General features: G+C 37.2%; 1 protein-coding gene across 1 annotated transcript; it reads right to left on the reverse strand.

Moving 5' to 3' along the window:
• Positions 1–222: 222 nt before the first annotated feature.
• Positions 223–14,925, reverse strand: LOC113704499 (uncharacterized). Its single transcript, XM_072060926.1, has 6 exons — positions 14,444–14,925; positions 14,173–14,347; positions 13,697–13,819; positions 13,189–13,276; positions 11,855–12,223; positions 223–284 (listed from the first exon to the last, which is right to left on the reverse strand). Exons 1-6 carry the CDS (start codon positions 14,923–14,925, stop codon positions 223–225), a joined length of 1,299 nt encoding a protein of 432 aa, XP_071917027.1.
• Between the last annotated feature and the right edge of the window lie 5,043 nt (positions 14,926–19,968).

Genomic DNA, 19,968 nt, shown 5'->3' on the forward strand with positions numbered 1-19,968 from the left:
AGCCTGATCCTAGAGCTCAAGAGCCAGTAGCACAATAATCTCGACTACTCCTTTACCACCTCTGCCACCTTTCTCTAAGTCTAAATGGCAAGAGATTTTAAACGCTATATGCTGCATGGAGACAAGGGTAATGGAGAGGATCGACCAACATAAGTGCCATATGACAGAACGGTTGGAGAGGCATGATAGACGTCTTCGCATTTTGGAGGACCATTTCTAGATTCATTGTTCACCTACACCAACTCTGACTTCGATTCCTGGGGAGGGGCACACTACAACCATGCCTGAACCAAGAGGTGAAGATGAACCAGGAGATCATGAAGAAGCACCTATGAAAAGTGGACATGAAGAACCTTCGGCATTAGGCTGCCCCACAACAGTTTCTTTTGTTTTTAAGTGTTTTTCTTTTGTTTAGTTTCGAACTTTCTTGTGCCATTTATCTTTTGTTTACCTCATGCCTCTTCTCCAATGTATCTTCTTGTGACAGCCCCACCTCCCCCTAAGGTGAACCAGAGGGTTCGGCGGGCCGCCTGCCCAGCTCTCGTCGGGATTCAGTCGTTCACTAAAGTCCTCAAATAAATTGCAAGAATAAACCTCAAATATTACAATATAAATCTCCAATAGACATCAAATTCTCCAAAAATTACATGTCATAAGCGAAGTGGAAACAATTCCCAACTATACATAAAATGATTCCAAATCCAAACTGTACAAGATATAGGCCATCCAGACATGTGAATAAGCACAACAAGTCCTTCCTTCGCTTTGAGCCCTGTGGAGGGGAATAAAATAGTTTTTGGGGTGAGCTAGAAGCTCAGCGAGTAACCGGTAAAATCAGTAATCAAATCGGTTTAACAATAGTTCATTTCAATGATGTCATAAATCAAATGATAAGTCCAGAAACAATTACAACATTTACAAAACATTAAATATGGAGTATCAATAATTCAAGAAACATGTACAATGGAAAGCGATAGTAACATTCATGAAAAGGATACGTTCGTTCTCCTGTCATTTCCCTTTTTTTTTTCATTTGAAATTGCATTTTTTTTTCATTCAACCTTTCCCGGACATCGTCCAGGCTCCACCAACCTCCACCAACCTACAAAGGTAATACTCGAGTATACCAAACGTTCACCCAAGTCCCTAATCGCCCGACCGAGTCCGCTTCTGGATCGAGACGACCGGTAACAAGGGGCAATGGCCAGTTCAGCCCAAAAGGCTTACATTCATGCGCAAGTAGCATTTAATCATTAATCATGAAAATTTCACATTTATTTAGGTCGAGTGCGATAAAGTACACACTCGCCCAGAAAACTCGTTTTAACAATCATTGAAAGCACTTAACACATTATCAATCCATAATAACAAACCAATAAGTCAAGGAAATATATCAAACAAGGAACACTCACATATACAAGCACGCATGATATGCAAGAAAACAGTTCAAAAGTAACTTTGGAAACAGTTTAAAGGTAAATAATGCAAGAAATGGTTCATAAATAACTTCAGAAATAGTTTGAGGTCACTCACCTCCATGGCTCAGAAATCATCAATCATATATCATTGCCTTGCTCAAACCCAAGTCTTAAATCACAAACTCAATGCAAACAAGTTCCTTCAAAGTTCGGACAGCACTTCCCCTGAATTTGTTAACTTTTCCAGCCATCATGGCTTCATTATTTCCTCAGCCAGTCCCAAAGGTACACACACAACAACAAGTTCATTCAATAGCCATTCAGCAAGCTCCAAGTAGTACTAGTACAAGTCAAGCTAGGGAAAAGTCCGGAAATGAAAGTTAAGCTCAAAACCAGAAAAACAGTTTTGACGTCATTTTGCGGTAATGGTACCAATGGCGCTACGATTGTCGGATGAAGGTACAAGATACACCGTTTTGAAGCTAAAAGACAGGGCTACAACATTACAGAAGGTCACTCAACCCAGTTTCGGGTGTAACCAGGTAAAAAATGCAAGATACTACCCCAGAATCACAAAAACATATTCACAAAACGCATTCTAGCGGAAACATCATAAAGCAGGCTATCCAAGTCCAAATCCAGAAATTCCAAAACCAGATGAAAGCTAAGAAACAGGGATAAATTTCATCAGAAGACCTCAACAACCAATTCGGAAGCAATTCCAGCCAAAACAACCAATTACAGGCGCAATTCTTACATTCGGGTAAAACCAGAACAGCAATAGTAATTTCGACTTTTCTCATTCTACACTACTCCGATTGACCTGAAATTTTGTAGGCACCTCCAAAATGTCATTCCCTACAACTTTCATGTTTTAAACCAAGGCCAATTCGGCCTCTATATATGAGCTAAAAATTCGGGCAGAATGCACAATCATAAACCCTAACTTTCCAAAATTTCTTCCAAAACAGAAATTGTTTGCAATTATCCACTTTTTCCACCTCATAGAGTCCTTAAACATCATTTCCAATCATCATACATGACCACACAATCATATCCATATGAAAACAGAAAAATCCCCAATAAATATAAAATTTCACCAATTCAACCAAAATCAAGATATAATCCATAAAAGTGCATCTTATACCACCACCAATCATGAATTGAACATCATTAGAGGAAGGAGAGGGGTCCTTCACAACTCACCTTAGCAATACAAGAGCTAGAGCAACTAGTCACCTTAGCTTTCCAAACAACTTCACAACCAAGCTCAACTCCACCAAACTGAGAGGTTTTATGGAGTAATTGGAAGATTAATCGGTTTAATTGAAAGATTGGGCAAGATTGGAGACTAGAAAATTGAGAGCTTTTCTTCCCTTTTTTGAGCAAGAGAATTCGGCCAAGAAGCTTGCAAAATGAAGATGATTTTGGCCAATTTTTAATTAAATGGTAAAGTTATGAATAGTAGTCAAACTCAAGACTAAATCTTATGGTGACACTTGTCACCTTTAGGTTTAAAACTTATCTTTTTGTCTCTCCAATACAAATATCTTAACACTTTGTAAAATAATATCACTTAATACAAAATTCCAACAAGTTGTCCAAAATATAATGCATTTACCGCACTTGCGGGTCCCAGGTTCAAAATACGCTCTTAATTTCTCAAAAACTAACCGATACTAGAAAAATCATTTTAAAACTATCTTTGCTCATAAACTTTATCTGGGGAATTTTTCTAATAAAGAAAATGTAGAAAAGGCGGGCGATTAAATAAAATAAATCCTAGAAAATTAGAAAATTCCCGGGTTCTCACACTTATACTTTTCGGGCCGTCACACTTCTCCTACAGTTTAAGTAGATTTTAGGATGTTCGTGATATTCATGACGATAATTTGAATCTCTACATCACTTTAGGGGAGTACTAGTTTCTTTTTCCTTCCTTCACATTGAAGACAATGCGAATATTAAGTGTAGGGGAGGGGTGTAACTTATATTTGCTTGTTTTGTGGTTGGTAGTGCATGCTAGTTTTTATCTTTTGTTGAGAAATGTTGTAAATGATTGTGAAAATATGGATTATGCTGAATGCTTGTTGAAATATGGATTACTGGTAGGGAGTAGGGGAAACTCTGCCAAAATGTTTTCAAAATCTTTTCCAAAATTGGACTGTGGCCCAAGAAGTTGTTATAGATTATCAATTTCCCCTAATTGTTGACCAAATGTAAATCTATTTTAGAAGAATTCATTTCTCCCGTGACTTGTAATTAGTATTATGTGCTTATGATTAATACATTTTAGAAAGTATATTTAATAAAGTGGGGGCAATTATTCTTTTATTTCTATCTTTAATGAGATCTCCCCCTTTACTTTAATTTACAAATAGGCGATTGACATTGTATGTTGGTAATATTTTCTATTTTCATGCTAAAAGAGGGATGGAATAAGAAAAAAAGAAAAACAAGAAAAAGAAGAAACAATAATAAATTCACACCATTGACTTAAGTACCGAGTAATCGGGAATTTTCATATAAAAATATTGATTTTGCGTAAAAAGGTATTTGGGTTGGAAAGGTGTGGAAAACTTGACGTGTAAGTACTGCTTAGCCGGGAATTCACCTAAAAGTATTGATTCTCGCGTCAAAAGGCATTTGCAACGTTTCAAGTATTGGTAAGTAGTATGTATGTGAGTTTCCCTCATTAGCAAAATTTTGAGAAGAAAACAAATGGAAAAGGAAAATGTTACCTCGCGACGGTGTGAGTCGGTTATTTGTGGAGCCAAGTAAGGGAGAGAGATTGATTTGAATATGGTTAAATTTACATATAATTGTTTCCCCTTTATTAAGTATGATGAGTATTAACTATATTGTGAGGAATTGCATATTGATTAAAGGACGAGTTGAGATGATTGAATTTGATAAAGTATATGTTCTATTTGGCACTTGAATTATTGTTTGATGGTTTGTTGTACTGCTTGAGAATAAGCAATGATTCAAGTGTGGGGGAGTTTGATAAGTGAATATTTCACATTGATTTTAGTTGATAAAATGCAAGTTTTTGTTGTGTTTTTAGGGGTTCATAGCCGTGTTTAAACCCTTTTAGTGCAAAATTTCTTCAAAGTGTTACTTTTGAACTAAATGTGCAAAATGAGTGGATTAATGCATAAACATGTGCTATTTTGTAAGTTATTGGTGCATGAAACACTCTCTCTAGTTGAAGAAAATGCAATGCACTACATAGAGGATAACGTAGAAGTGAAACAAGAAGAGAAAGTTGCGCGAAAAAGGAAGAGAATTGAAGCTGGAAACAGGGGAAGGAGATCTAACCTCAGATCCATTTTCAAAAGCTACACATCCGAGCCCTCGTTCGAGGATCTGGAGAAGTAGATTCAAGAGCAAGGGATCCAAGCTCGGATCCAAGTAGAATAGGCCTCGGATCGTCTTGCAAAATAAATAAAGGAAAATGGGAAAAATCAGATCCAAGCTCGGATCTGTGTGAAGCCCTCGGATCCAAGGCCTCGGATCTTTTGCTTTCCTCTACAATTTGCAGAACAACTTATGTACATTTCACACTTACTTTTGGCTCATGTTTCACAACAAATTCAGGCCGGAAGCTAGCAAATCATCTTGTGCACTTGAAGAAAGAATATTGGAGATTCGAATGAAGGGCATTTTTGGAACAAGAAGTAAAGAAACATATAGAAGACACATTATTGAAAAGAGAGAAAGGAGGATGAGAAGATATGGAGGACAAGATATAGAACTCTCTCTCTCTTTTCTCTCTAGTTTAGCTTAGTGATAGTTTTAGTTTCGTTTTCATTTCTATTGAAGAACTTGAAGAACTCTTGATTTATTAAAGGATTTTTGATGGAAATGAAGATAATGGAGCTTGAAGATCATGTTTCTTCATTTGAGTGAGCATTTCTTCCTCTTTACCCTCTTTATTTGTCTCATTAATGCTTTGTTACATTATAGATATGAGCCTTATTGTTAAATCTACCATGTCTAGCTAATTCTTTTTGTTCTAGAGATAGATGAAACTATTTGTGCCTTGACTATGGCTTAATAAAGTTGATTATTGCTATATCTTGTTCTTGCTAGTTCATTTGTTCATGCTTTAACACTTGTGAATGCTTGATCACCATTTACAAGCCATTTTAGTTATTGTTAATCTTTGAAAATAGTTGACAATAATGGAAAATGAATGAATGGAACCTAAGAAGTAGACACACGAAAGTAGTGGTGCACTTAGATGGATCTTTATGACATTTATTGTGCTTGATCTAGTTTATATTTGAGATTTCACCATGAAAGTACGGAAACTCTAGTGTAGGCTAAGTTCGGTTCATTGGCGAAAACGAGTTCCGATAGCTTGAGTAGAATGCATCCTTAGCAAGATAAGAGCACGAGTGATAGTTAGCTAATTCATCCAGATTATGTACATTTAGTGGATTTTATACCCTAGAACACTTGTGTTTAGTTGAGTTATTTCGAGTTGTTAATTTGCATTGCATTACTTTAGCATTTTAGTTGATTAAACTAGTTAAAATTCTTGATAAGTTTAGATAATAGAGTGAGCTAAAAGTCTTGGTAGTTGAAGGTGATTCCTTGGGGGATCGATCCTAATTCCCTAGTACTACTACCTATGATCTGTATACTTGCAGTAAATGAGGGATTTAAGTTAAAATTTAGAGTGTAGGTATAAGCCTCGTCACCTAGTTATTCAACTCAAATTTAAATGAAAACATACTAAAATACACATAAATAACCACACATAAATATGCAAAACAAGCACTTATCATTGTGGAGTAAATGACACATATATTTTTAAACTATTCAAAATTTATTATTTTGATTTTCAAAATTATGTACTCTTATGACAAGTGTGTTTTAAAATTTATAGGCTACATTAGATCAGCCTTGCTTTGGTTGTTTTATGGGTTAATTCCACTTTGTCCCCCCAAACTTTGGACGATTATCCACTTAAGTCCCTAAACTTCAAAATGGGACACTTAAGTTCCTAAATTTATAAATACCTCCCACTTAAGTCCCTGAACTTATAAAATGGGACACTTAAATCCCTAAACCCTTATAAAATGGGACACTTTGACCACCAACGGCATTCAGGATTTGTTAACAATTTTCCTTAAGTGGGAGGTATTTATAAGTTTAGGGACTTAAGTGTCCCATTTTCAAGTTTAGGGACTTAAGTGGATAATCGTCCAAAGTTTGGGGGGACAAAGTGGAATTAACCCTTGTTTTATTTGATAACTATTGTTATAGATTTTTTGTCAATCGGGAAGTTCTACATGCTCTTTATTCTAAGTCTTGTATTTTTCAATATTGAATTCTTGTTTACTCTTACAATTATGATGAACTAAATTTTATCTAGGGTTAGGCTTTTGTGAAGGAGTTTCGATTATTTATCTTAGTTACATTTTTTACTGTTACCTTGATTTCTTTTTCTTGATTTAATTACATATTTGTGATTGGCCACCATAGACATGCTTTTAGGGTTTATATTGAACCGAGAAAGGATATACAATAGTGCACTAGATAAATAAACATACTTAATCTAATTACGAGAATATGTTAGAATTTATATGACGTAATTACATCACCTAAGATCTTAATGGGTTTAATTAAATACTTATGATTTTGAGAGAGACATGAGCTTTAATTGGGCACAACTTAGATGTATTGAGAGATAATCTAAGTTACTTGCACGTGATACGTTCTTGGCATGTTAAGAAATTAACTGAATAATTAATTTAACTTTGGATCAAAATCTAAAACCCTAAACTTTTACTAATTGTTTCTCACCTATACCTTATTTGATTTGATTATTGATTTAATTTCTTGAGTACTGATTGCAACACCCTTTGCATTTAAATTTAGTTATTTTTGTTAAATTAATTGAAGTAGAAAATCAACTCATCCCTGTAGGTTCAACCTTGGAATATTCTAAATGATTTTATTATTATGATTGACCATGTACACTTGCAAGCATTCATCTATCAAGGTTTTGGTGTCGTTGTCAGGGAACGACGCTTAATTTTGCTAATAAAAGTTATTTTTATTTTATTTTTCACTTTTATTTTTTATTTTTGTTTCTTAGATGCTTGGTATATGACTCGAACTCAAAAAGATGACTTGAAATTTTACCTAAAAGTTAAAAAAAAATTGCTAAGTATTTGAGGAAGCAAAATCGTCTGTAGAAACAAGCATTGCAATCATCATCACTTGAATTTCATATTGCCTTGGAGATAACTGAGTCAGGTAGTTCAGATGAATCCGAAACGGTGGAGGAGAACAGAAATAATAGCAATAATCAATAGTAGGTAGTTTAACCACCTACTAGACTTCGTCTTCGGGACATCCAACGCCCTATCATAGTAGCTTCTCTCCATTGCATTCGCCTGGTTGAAGGGGTGAGAAAATATGAGCTTCAAACAGTACATTTTAGCATGCTTCCTACCTTTCATGGGTTAGTCAATGAAGACCTGCTCTCCTTCATATGGGAATTTTATTTGATGGTGCAAACTTTTTCATTAAGTAGTGTGTTAGAAGATGATCTAAGGATGATGTGCTTGCCTTATTGTCTTAAGGATCATGCAAAGTCTTGAGTACTTCATCTATCCAAAAGATCTTTGAGACTGTGGAAAGATGTTTATAATATCTTTATGACCAAATACTACTCACCTCAGAAGACCATCAATTTAAGGAACAAGATTTGCACATTTTCGCAAATGGACGAAGAGCCAATACATGAAGCACAAGAGTGCTTTAAGCTACTATTCTCTCAATGTCCTCACCATCAATATTCTTTGGCCTTATAAGTGCAATTCTTCTATAATGATTTGACCCTAACAACCAAAAATGTGATAGATATAGCAACTGAAGGCTATATTGAGAACAAGACCCCAGAGGACTTGGTTGCCCTGTATGAATTGTTAGCTAGCAACTCTCAATAAAAGGCAATCTAAGATAAGAGAGTAGAAGTGCATGAAGTGAGTGCTATAAAAGATTTGGGTTCACAGGTTGCTGAGTTGAGTCATTAGATACTACAGGTGCAACCACTTTTGAATCAGGAAAATGAATCTCAACAACCTTCTTCTTATCGTCACATATATGGGCATTCTACTGCTGGTTGCTATAATAGCGATCCTCCTACCATGATAGAAGACGTTAATTTCACTAGAGCATATGGTGAGCAAAAGTTGCAACCAAAGAATAATCCGTTATCTAATACATACAATGAGGTTAGACCTAACAAAGGCATTAGTTGACAAAGAATAATCTCACCCTAATTTTTCATGGAAGGATCAAGAGCTTAGACCTATGGGATCACCTAGGTTTCAAAATTTGCAGCAACCTTCTCAGTATCCTTCTCAACCTGTTTAGGAGAAGAAGTGCGACTTTGAAGAAATGCTGCTATAGTACATGCAAAATGTGACGCCCCCACTTCTCCTTAAGGTGAACCCAAGGGTATCCGCGGAACGCCTGCCTAACTCTCGCCAGAACTCGATACAAGTCAAATTTAAACTTAAGGGTAAACAACCAATAATAAAAGTCGAAGTAAGGAAAAGTCGCTTCTCATAAATAAATATTCAAATTTTACATCACGAAGTTTCCAAAAGTACATCAAATCCCCAAAAAATATACAACCACCATAAGTCGAATAATCAATTACAACCAAAATTCTAATCAAAAGGTAATCAAGTCAGCTTCCCCAAAATTCTTTCCATTCCGAACTCCTGTTCAGGAAAATAAACTAATGGGGTGAGATAACGCTCGTTGAGGCCAAGAAAATCATGCAAGCACGTAATAGAGCAAGTAGAAGAGAGCACGAAAGAAAATCAAGAAAATAATAAAACTGGAAGTTTCAAGTGATTAACATTTCAAGTAGGAAAAGTAAGAAGAAACAATTATGGATATTGGAGCTCTCAAGAGCTAAATCCGCGCAGCTTGGTCAAGGTCTTGATCCAAATATCCCACGTTGACTCTCCGTCAACCGAGTAAGTACCAAACCCGTAGACTCCACTTTTACCAAATTCCGTCCACCGTTACACCCCCTAACCGAGCCCGAACGTCAAAAGTTTTGATATTACTCGAGTATATTGTGGCAATACTACGAGAGTATGCCAAACAAGATCTCTCCAATAGATCAAGCTTCATGTTTTCTCACGGTTCACAAAGTTTCTCGACCAAACCCATGCCGGCTCGATTCGCAAAATTAGTCAATGAGTTTGGGCGTCCCCCACGATTACAAGTATAAATCGACGAGATAGCTCTCCAATCGACGATGAGTCAAACAAAAGTATAATTTCAAGTATGAGCAAGTCAATTATCTAACCAAGTAAAAAGAACGAGTGAGATAAAATACACACTCATCTCGACAAGTCCAATTCACATATTCAACAAGAAGTATTTCAAGTATTATGCAATAATCATGCATTTGACATTCACCAATTCAAAACAAGTGAATAAATGAGCAAATAAGGTCTTTATTTGTCCGCTCTGAGATTCCCTTCAAAATCCACTTGAGCGCCTGAAGAAATAGAGACTAACCATCACTCATACATACTCACAACCACTTATCATTCAAGGAAGAAAGTACTCTCGCGTAAAAAACTTTATACCGTTAAGTTTACTTAGTCCAAAAATGAAAAAATTTATACCGTTGGAAACTAAATTCAAAGTATTAAAACTTCCCTGAAGATACTTTTCCAAGATTCCAACCAAAAGGCATCCAAATTTCAGCCCAAAGTTACAGTTTCAAGAAGACAGGACAGAACCAGTCTTGGTTTTTTAGTAATGTTTGAAAATTTGGAAAAATTCAAAGAAAGTGAATCAGTCTCTGAAATTAATAACACAATAAGAGTTCCAAACCAAGTTTCAAACACAACAAGCGGAACTAAATTCGGAGTTTTGAGCAACAAGATATAACAGTTTGAAGTTGACTAGTTTTGGCAACCTGTTCATAAGATTTCCAGTCACCAAGCCACAACATAGTTTTGAAATCAGACCATATCTAACTCTATACAAGTCCAAATTGAGAATGGTTTATGGAATTAGAAACTAGGTTCAAAATGATACATTTCATCAGAAGACATCGCTTTTAAAATCTATTCACAAGTGGGAAAAAATTGAGCTACAAGATGCAGCTTCTCAGTTTCATTCGGACAAACAGGCAATGCAGGACAGTCCACTTTGCCGATTCGTTACGGTTTACTCAAAACGAACTAACAGGGGATTCTTATACCGTTTGAAAGCTATGAATGTCTAGTTTTGAATGCCACAAATGGCACTCAATTTTGATTTTTGTACAAGAAGTTATGTTCAGACAAGTACCCCTGTCCGACTACCCTGGTAACCTATTTCCAAATTTCGAACTTTTCTAAAACTTAAGTTTTGTGCAACCATTTGAGATGATTTTCGAAAGACACTTTCTACACACATAACACTACATATATCAATCAATTTAGCAGCCAAATAAGCAACAAAAGTTCGAATTTAAAGCAGGACAACAAGAGCAGAATTTTGACCAGCTCTCCTCTCACGATTTTTCCAACTTTCTCTCATCTTCTCAATCCAAAATCATATCACTCACCACATAAAACAACAACAATCAAGCAATAAGACATCAAGTCAGCTACCTCAAAGCCTCCTCAAGACCGCTAGCCTAGGATTTAAAGCAAGATAAAAGTTTCCTCAAGTCCTCTAGCCTATTTCTTGCTCAAGGTTTCAAACCCATGAAATGTAATTTTCAATCTTGAAGAAATTGGAAAGATTAAAGGAGATGAAGTGAAATACATCTCGAAGCTTCTAACCCTAGCTCAATGCAAGACCTTCTACCAATTTTCCACCTAGAAACTCCATAAGATGGCACCTTTCTTCAAGCTAGAGTGAAACTCCAAGTGTTGTGTGGTTTGGTTGAGGATTTGCAAGCAAGATGGAAGCTAGAAGATGAAGTTTTCTCTTCCCCTTGTTCTTCCTTGGGTTCGGCTGAAATGAGAGAGAGAGAGAGGGTTTCTTGGTTTTCAATTTTTGTGGAAGAAATGTGCTGAAAAAGCTAACTTAAAGTTGTACTAAAAGTCAACACTTAATAGTGGCCAAATAGTGTCGTGCACTACCACTTCCTCTCTTGTTTGATATACTTATACACTAATCCTCCAAGGTGGTTCCTCTAACACTATAATTACTCATACTTACTAGTCTAGTATTAAATTCTCAAATCACCAATTAGTCGTACAGACACGATTTACGAGAAACTTTCGACGCAAACGCAATAAAGCGAAATTCAAGGGGAATTCATGCAATACTAGTATAATTAAATTAACACAAGGGTAAATAATTATAAAAATCACTAAATTAAGAATAAAAACATGAGTCCTCACTTCCTCTCCCCCTTAAAAGAATTTCATCCACGAAATTCATACCTTGATTTGGAAATAGGTCTAGATATTTCTTTCGAATCTCCTCTTCTATTTCCCAAGTTATTTTCTCTATACTGTGATTCCTCCATAGAACTTTTACCAAAGGGATTCGCTTATTCCTTAATTCCGTCACCTTACGATCCAGAAGTTTCACTGGTTTCTCCTCATAGGTCAGTGCCTCGTCGGTCTCAATATTTTCTGGTTGCAGTACGTGGGAGGGATCTGGATGATACTTCTTGAGTATAGACACATGGAAAACATTATGAATTCGAGATAAACTCGGTGGCAGTTCCAACTTATAAACCACGTTTTCCACACGTTGAAGAATCTTATAAGGTCCTACAAATTTTGGTTGCAACTTCTTTCCTCTCCCTGCCATCAAACTTGCTTTTGAATGAGTGATTTTAAGAAAAACTTGATCTCCAACCGCAAATTCTAAATCCTTCATTCGATTATCTGCATAGCTCTTTTAACGGTTCTGAACTGTTTGAATCCTTTGGCGTATTAACTTCACTTTTTCTCGCGCGTCTTCAATCCTTGGTACTGCAGTTGGATCTAAAATCTTTCTTTCACCTATTTCATCCCAACAAATCGGAAATCTACACTTCCGGCCATAAAGAGTTTCATACAGAGCCATTTGAATGGATGAATGGAAACTATTATTATAAGCAAATTCCACCATTGTCAAGTACTTACTCCAACTCTCTCCAAAATCCAAAATACATGATCTCAATATGTCCTCAAGGGTCTAAATTGTCCTCTCTAACTGTCCATCAGTCTGTGGGTGCTAGGGAGTGCTAAAATTCAATTTAGTTCCTAACATTTCTTGCATCTTCTGCCAGAATCGAGAAACAAACCGAGGGTCTCGGCCAGATACAATACTTACTGGTATCCCATGTAACCTTATAATCTCATCCAAATATAACTTAGCTAACTTCACCAGTGAGTACTTCATACTAATTGGCAGAAAATGAGCAGATTTGATCAATCTATCTATTATCACCCAAACAGCGTCGTGACCTCTTATGTCCTTGGTAATTCAGATACAAAATTCATGGTGATATTTTTTCATTTTCACTTGGATATCTCTAAAGGTTGCAATAGGCCAGATGGTTTCTGATGCTCGGCTTTAACCTGCTGGCAAATAAAACAAATTTGGACAAATCGAGCAATTTCTTTCTTCATGTTCTCCCACCAGTACAAGCTCTTCAAGTTTTGGTACATTTTATTCCCTCCAAGATGTACCATATACTTAGAACGGTGCGCTTCTTCTAAGATTTTCCTTTTCAGCCCTTCATCTTTTAGCACCACTATACGATTTCGAAACCTTAACATACCATTTACTCCCAAATTAAAATCCAATTTTTCTCCTTTTTTAACTTTCTCCAACCATTTTTGTACTTCAGAATCCTTCTCTTGTGCCTCCTTGATACGATCCAGCAAAACGGATTTCACGACAATGTTCCCAAGAATCACTTTTCTCGGTTCGAGACGAGGGTTCCAAATACTAATCTCTTCCAACAAGTGCAATTCTTTGATCATCAATCTTGCCACTTGCACTTGACAACTTAAAGCATCAGCTACCACATTAGCTTTCCCTGGGTGATAATTAATCGTGCAATCATAATCCTCTAAAAATTTCACCCATCTACGTTGTCTCAAATTCAACTCTTTTTGGAAAAACAAGTACTTAAAGTTTTTGTGGTCGGTAAAAACCTCAAACATCACCCCATATAGGTAATGTCTCCACTTCTTCAATGTAAACACTACGGCCGCTAATTCCAAATCATAAGTTGGATAGTTTCTCTCGTGAGATTTTAACTTCCTATAGGCATGTGCAATTACCTTATCATTCTGCATCAATGCACACCCCAATCCTTCCTTTGAAGTATCTGTATAGACCACAGAACTGTCCTTTCCATTAGGTAAAGCCAAAACAGGTGCCCTTGTCAAACGCTTCTTTAACTTCTGAAAATTTTTTCACACTTAGAACTCTATATAAATTTTTCACTTTTCTTGGTCAACTCAGTCCTGGGTCCCGCAATCTTAGAAAAATCTTTGATAAACCTTCAGTGATACCCTACTAACTCTAAGAAATTTTGAATTTCAATAGGGTTTTCTAGTTGTTTCCACTTAGAAACTGCTTCCAGTTTGGTCGGATCCACCTTAATTCTGTCCTTGGAAATTATATGACCTAAGAAAGTCACTTCCTTCAACCAAAATTCACATTTGCTAAACTTAACATATAACTGATGTTCCCTCAAGGTTAGCAAAATAATTCTCAAATATTTCTCATGATTCTCCAGAGTTTTAAAATATACCAGTATATCGTCAATGAACACCATCACAAATTGATCCAAATAAGATTTAAAGATTCGATGCATTAAATTCATAAAAGCTGCAGGAGCATTAGTCAACCCAAACGGCATTACTGCAAACTCAAAGTGTCCGTACCTCGAGTTAAAGGCAGTTTTAGATATATCTTTTTTCAAAATCCTGAATTGATAATAACCCTGCCTGAGATCCAACTTTGAGAATACTACCGCCCCTTGTAATTGGTCAAACAACTCATCAATGTGGGACAAAGGGTACTTATTCTTGATGGTAACGTCATTCAAATCTCGGTAGTCTATGCACAACCGTAAACTCTCATCTTTCTTTTTAACGAATAACACCGGAGCTTCCCACGGTGAATCACTTTCTTTTACAAAGCCTCGCTCTAGAAGGTCCTGTAATTGCAATTTCATCTCTTTCAATTCGACTGGAGCCATTCTATAGGGCATCTTAGAGATAGGTGCTACTCCTGGAGTCACATCAATTTTAAATGTTATCTCTCTTTCTGATGGCAAAAACTCTAGTTCTTCAGGAAAAACATCCGGATACTCCATTACTACGGGCATATCTTTCAATCTCACCTTATCACTATGAGTATTTATAAGAAAAGCCAAATACCCTTGAACTTCCTTACTCAACATCTTTCTAGTTCGAATTTCTGAGATAAGGGTAGATGAGACTAATCTACCCCTTACATCCAATTTTAGGGTTGTCTCTCCCGGAATACACAGCTCTACCATTTTCGTCATACAATTCAACTGATTATGCTAGCGAGCTAATTAGTCCATTCCTAGGATGACATCATACCCCTTAATAGCTAAACTCATCAGGTCGGCCAATAATTTCCACTCTCAAACTCATATCTCACAATCTCTATACATCAAGTTAGCAATTAAACTTTGTTCCCCAATAGGCATTCTAACTTCCAAGTCATAAGGTAACTTAATTGGCTTCACATCTACCCCATTCATAAAGTTAGGGTTTACAAAGGAGTGTATCACACCAGGGTCAATTAAAACTTTAGTTAAACGATGAAACATATGGATCGTACCGTCAACCATTTCAGTAGAATCAGGAATCTGTTGATGAACTAGAGTGTAAACCTTAGCTGGCACCTTAGGTCGACTCCCTCCAATAGTAAACTGTTTAGAGGCTGACTTTTCTAGCCGTTGAGTACTACCTCCCTCTTTCGGCACACTTGGACAACTTGAGAGTTGGTGCTCGGTACTACCACAGTATAAGCACTTTTTCGATTTCCTGCAACATTCATTCTCCGTGTGGTTGGCCTTACCACAATAGCCACAAACAACTTGAGGAACCACGGCCTGCCTACTAGTAGGTGTTCCTCTCGCTTGGCCTTGCCCATTGCGGCTTCCTCTTGATAAAACCTCTCTTGGAACTCCAGTAATCCTTACTCCTCTCGTTCTTCTTCCCATCTAAGGAGGTGGGGCACTCTTACTTGCTGGTCCAGAAGAATGACTAGGAGCGCCCTTTTTTTTGGTATGAAAATCCCTAACTTGCAGTCTTGTGCTTTCTACTCTCTGCGCTTTCTTTAGGGATTCAGTGAACGTAGAGATTTGGGCTGCTGCTAACCTTTTTTGAATCTCCACATTAAATCCTTGTACAAATCGTCTTATTTTTTTCCGTTCATTAGCCACCAATTCTGGAGCGTATTTAGAAAGTTTAGTAAATCGCTCCTTATAGTCGGCCACACTAGAGGCCTCCAGTCTCAACTTTATGAATTCGTCCTCCCGTTTCTCTTTAATCAAAGGTGGAAGAAACTTCTCATTAAATTCCCTTATAAAGTTTTTTCAGATCCAAGGGGTCTGTGCTATTTCCCATTTTTCCCTTATCACATTCCACCAAGCACGTGGTGCATCCTCAAATTGAAAGGCAGCGAAGGTCACTCGCCTCTCCTCAGTATAGTCTAAGGCGGCAAATATGTTAGTCATTCTCTCCAACCAGTTCTCCTCTAACTCGGGGTCAGGTCCTCCAATAAATTTAGGTGGAGCAAATTTCAAAAATTGCTCCAAGCCTCTATCCTCCCCTCTATCCTGAGCCTCGGATTGGTTAACAGGTCCTGGATATTGTCGCTCTGCCAACCGCTCTAAAATTTCCGTCATGCGGTTGATAGCAGTAGCTATTTGGTTATCTCCTTCGTTTACTTGTTCTTGGTTCGGTCCAGTAGCTGACCCTTGATCATCCCCTTGAGCTTGGGGTTACCTAACCCTAGGCCCTCGACCTGATGAGGGAGCACCAAGGATCAATGGTGATCATGATCAAGTCATTCAAGTGCCACTAGGACCGGTCACAAGAGCTCGTGCCAAAAAGATGCGCGAGTCACTTCAAGCACTTGTATGCACCATCCAAGAAAGAATTGGAGATGACTTAAAGACCATTGAAGACTTCGAGAATAAGGATTCCACAATTTACACCTTGCTCCAAGTGGATGAGCCAAGTGAAGCCGAGAGTTAATTGACCACCTATTGGTCAAAAGCCGAGACTTAGTAGCCTTTTAATTGCCGTTTTAGTTGTTTACTTTTGTAATAAAATTCGATCCAAACTAATCCTTAGTTGGCCGAACACAAGTAGTCTTCTTTTAGTCATTTAAATTCAGCCCACAAGGCCCTAGTCATTAAAGCTAATCCGTCCACTTTAGGGTTAGCTTTCAAAGTCCATTGTATGGCTATATATAGCCAAGACAAGAGAGCTTTACAGTGAGTTTTCAAGATTAATACAATTGTGAGTGTTTTCATTTTTCTCTTTCTAAGAGAGCCTTTTTGAATATTTGAGAATCTTTCTCAATTGTTCAATCGAACTTATCAATCAAGTAACTCCTTGGTTGTGGCGTTCATCTACCTTCAATTTGGTTCGCTAGTTCGTTAGATAATGGGTTGAGATAATATCAATAACATTCGTTGTCTCGGGGATTAGTTATTGGGTCAAATTTTCGCTGCCTAAACCGTGGTGATTTAGTTGTCTAGATCGTGTCAAGTGAGGATTTCACATCACGACCCCTACCACTTCTTCGGCCATCCATAATCTTAATTATGTCTAAATGTAAGAAATAAAAATAATTACGCGAGAGAATACTTAAAAACAAAAGTCAACATGAAAAATATTGGAAATAACAATAACTAACATATATTAACATTTAAAGATTCATACATAATCAGCAAGTCATTGGTCATTTATAAAAACATAACACACATGTGCCACAAAAGTACAATTAGTCATGCAGTACAAGTCAAGAGCTTTACAAGCATCACCCCAGCTAATCCCATCTACAAAAGTCAAAAGATTCATCAATCCTAACCTAATTCGCATCCGAACTGCGAGCCTGGACCTCCTCCTCTGGGTTCTCCTCGAAAGGTTCCTCCTCAAGAGTCCCCTTATGAACCGGGTTCTCAACGGCGTCTATCACCTCCTCTATCAACATGGTGGTGTCAGTTAAGATCCCAGTGACCTGATCCCGGACCTCCTCGACTACGCTAGCCAGTCGAACCCTAGTCCTCTGAAACTTGTCACAAGCGGTCTCAGCCCTAGCCAGCTTATCTACCACTGTCCCCTCAATCTCCAAAATCCTAGCATCCTGGAATCCACCATAGCGTTCTGCTCTTCGATCTCCTGAAGAAATGCCCTATTAGTAACCACCAACTATCGGCGCTAATCATCAATAGACACTACAAAATCATTAGGGTATGTATACGTCTCCCTACAAGGACAACGAGGGAACCTATTGGAAGGCAAGTATTGGACACGAAGTCCTCCACCCAGAACTCGATATCGGATGGGCCTAAGAGGCTCCACATGACCATTAGCCTCTCCATTTCCGTTAGCAGCATGACCTCCATTTCCGTTCTCTATTTCAACAAAATAACCACAAACTCTATGTCAGAAACTTAAAATCACTAATTCACTCAAACATCAACTTAAGGTATAACTAAATTATCTCATTCCTATTCTCGAGAGTAAAGCCTCTAAAACGTCTCTCAAATAGATCTCTAAACCTAGGCTCTGATACCAACTATGATGCCCCAATTCTCCCTAAGGTGAATCCAAGGGTATCCGCGGAACGCCTGCCTAGCTCTCGCTAGGACTCGATACAAGTCAAATTTAAACTTACGAGTAAACAACCAATAATAAAAGTCAAAGTAAGGAAAAGTTGCTTCCCTTAAATAAATATTCAAATCTTACATCACGAAGTTTCCAAAAGTATATCAAATTCCCAAAAAATATACAACTACCATAAGTTGACTAATCAATTACAACCAAAATTCTAATCAAAAAGTAATCAAGTCGGCTTCCCCAAAATTCTTTCCATTTCGAGCTCCTATTAAGGAAAATAAACTAATGGAGTGAGATAATGCTCAGTGAGGCTAAAAAAATCATGCAAGCACGTAATAGAGCAAGTAGAAGAGAGCATGAAAGAAAATCGAGGCAATAATAAAACTAGAAGTATCAAGTGATTAACATTTCAAGTAGGAAAAGTAAGCAGAAACAATTAAGGATACTGGACCTCTCAGGAGCTAAATCCGCGCAGCTTGGTCAAGGTTTTGATCCAAATATCCCACGTTGACTTTCCGTCAACCGAGCAAGTACCAAACCCGTAGACTCCACTTTCACCAAATTCTGTCCACCGTTACACCTCCTAACCGGGTCCGAACATCAAAAGTTTTGATATTACTCGAGTATATCGTGGCAATACTATGCGAGTATGCCAAGCAAGATCTCTCCAATAGATCAAACTTTATATTTTCTCACGGTTCACTAAACTTCTCAACCAAGCCCATGCCGGCTCGATTCGCAAAGTTAGCCAATGAGTTTGGGCGTCCCCCACGATTACAAGTATAAGTCGACGAGATAACTCTCCAATAGACGATGAGTCAAACACAAGTATAATTTCAAATATGAGCAAGTCAATATCTAACCAAGTAAAAGAGAACGAGTGCGATAAAGTACACACTCCTCTCGACAAGTCCAATTCACATATTCAACAAGAAGTATTTCAAGTATTATGCAACAAATCATGCACTTGACACTAACCAATTCAAAACAAGTGAGTAAATAAGCAAATAAGGTCTTTAGTTGTCCGATCCAAGATTCCCTTCAAAATCCTCTTGAGTGCTTGAAGAAATAGCGACCAACCATCACTCACACATACTCACAACCACTTATCATTCAAGAAAGAAAGTACACTCGCTTAAAATTTAAGGCAATGTCTTAGAAGAGAACTTTAATCCATTGAAAACCGAGATTTAAAGATGAAGATTTAAAGTTACAAGGGAAACTTGCATCCTCCATGAGAACGAGTATAAAACGATCTATCAATATCAAAAGAAATTGGAAAGTTCTCTAAAGTTCATTTCCTAAGAAATCGAAAATTTTCAGCTTTACACGACAAACTTGGAAAAATCAGACCTTGAGTTTGGTTAGTTCAAAAATAGAAAAATTTATACCATTGGAAACTAGATTCAAAGTATTAAAACTTCCCTGAAGACACTTTTCCAAGATTCCAACCAAAAGGCATCCAAATTTCAGCCCAAAGTTGCAATTTGAAGAAGACAAGATAGAACCAGTCTTGATTTTTTAGCAATGTTTGGAAATTTGGAAAAATTCACAGAAAGTGAATCAGCCTTTGAAATTTATAACACAATAAGAGTTCCAAACCAAGTTTCAATCTCAACAAGCAGAACTAAATTTGGAGTTTTGAGCAACAAGATATAACAGTTTGAAGTTAACTGGTTTTGGCAACCTGTTCATAAGATTTCCAGTCACCAAGC

Source organism: Coffea arabica, chromosome 8e (genome assembly GCF_036785885.1).
Source record: "Coffea arabica cultivar ET-39 chromosome 8e, Coffea Arabica ET-39 HiFi, whole genome shotgun sequence".
In the NCBI taxonomy this organism is placed as follows: domain Eukaryota; kingdom Viridiplantae; phylum Streptophyta; class Magnoliopsida; order Gentianales; family Rubiaceae; genus Coffea; species Coffea arabica.

What these genes read in the sequence shown, in the direction of transcription:
- LOC113704499 (XM_072060926.1), bottom strand. Translation starts at nt 14,925, where the DNA reads ATGGTAGAGCTGTGTATTCCGGGAGAGACAACCCTAAAATTGGATGTA. An exon ending in CATTGATGCAGAATGATAAG is followed by an intron (nt 13,277 to 13,696) that starts GTAATTGCACAT and finishes GATCGTATCAAG; the next exon opens with GAGGCACAAGAGAAGGATTC. An exon ending in TTTTAATTTGGGAGTAAATG is followed by an intron (nt 12,224 to 13,188) that starts GTATGTTAAGGT and finishes GTTTGATGGCAG; the next exon opens with GGAGAGGAAAGAAGTTGCAA.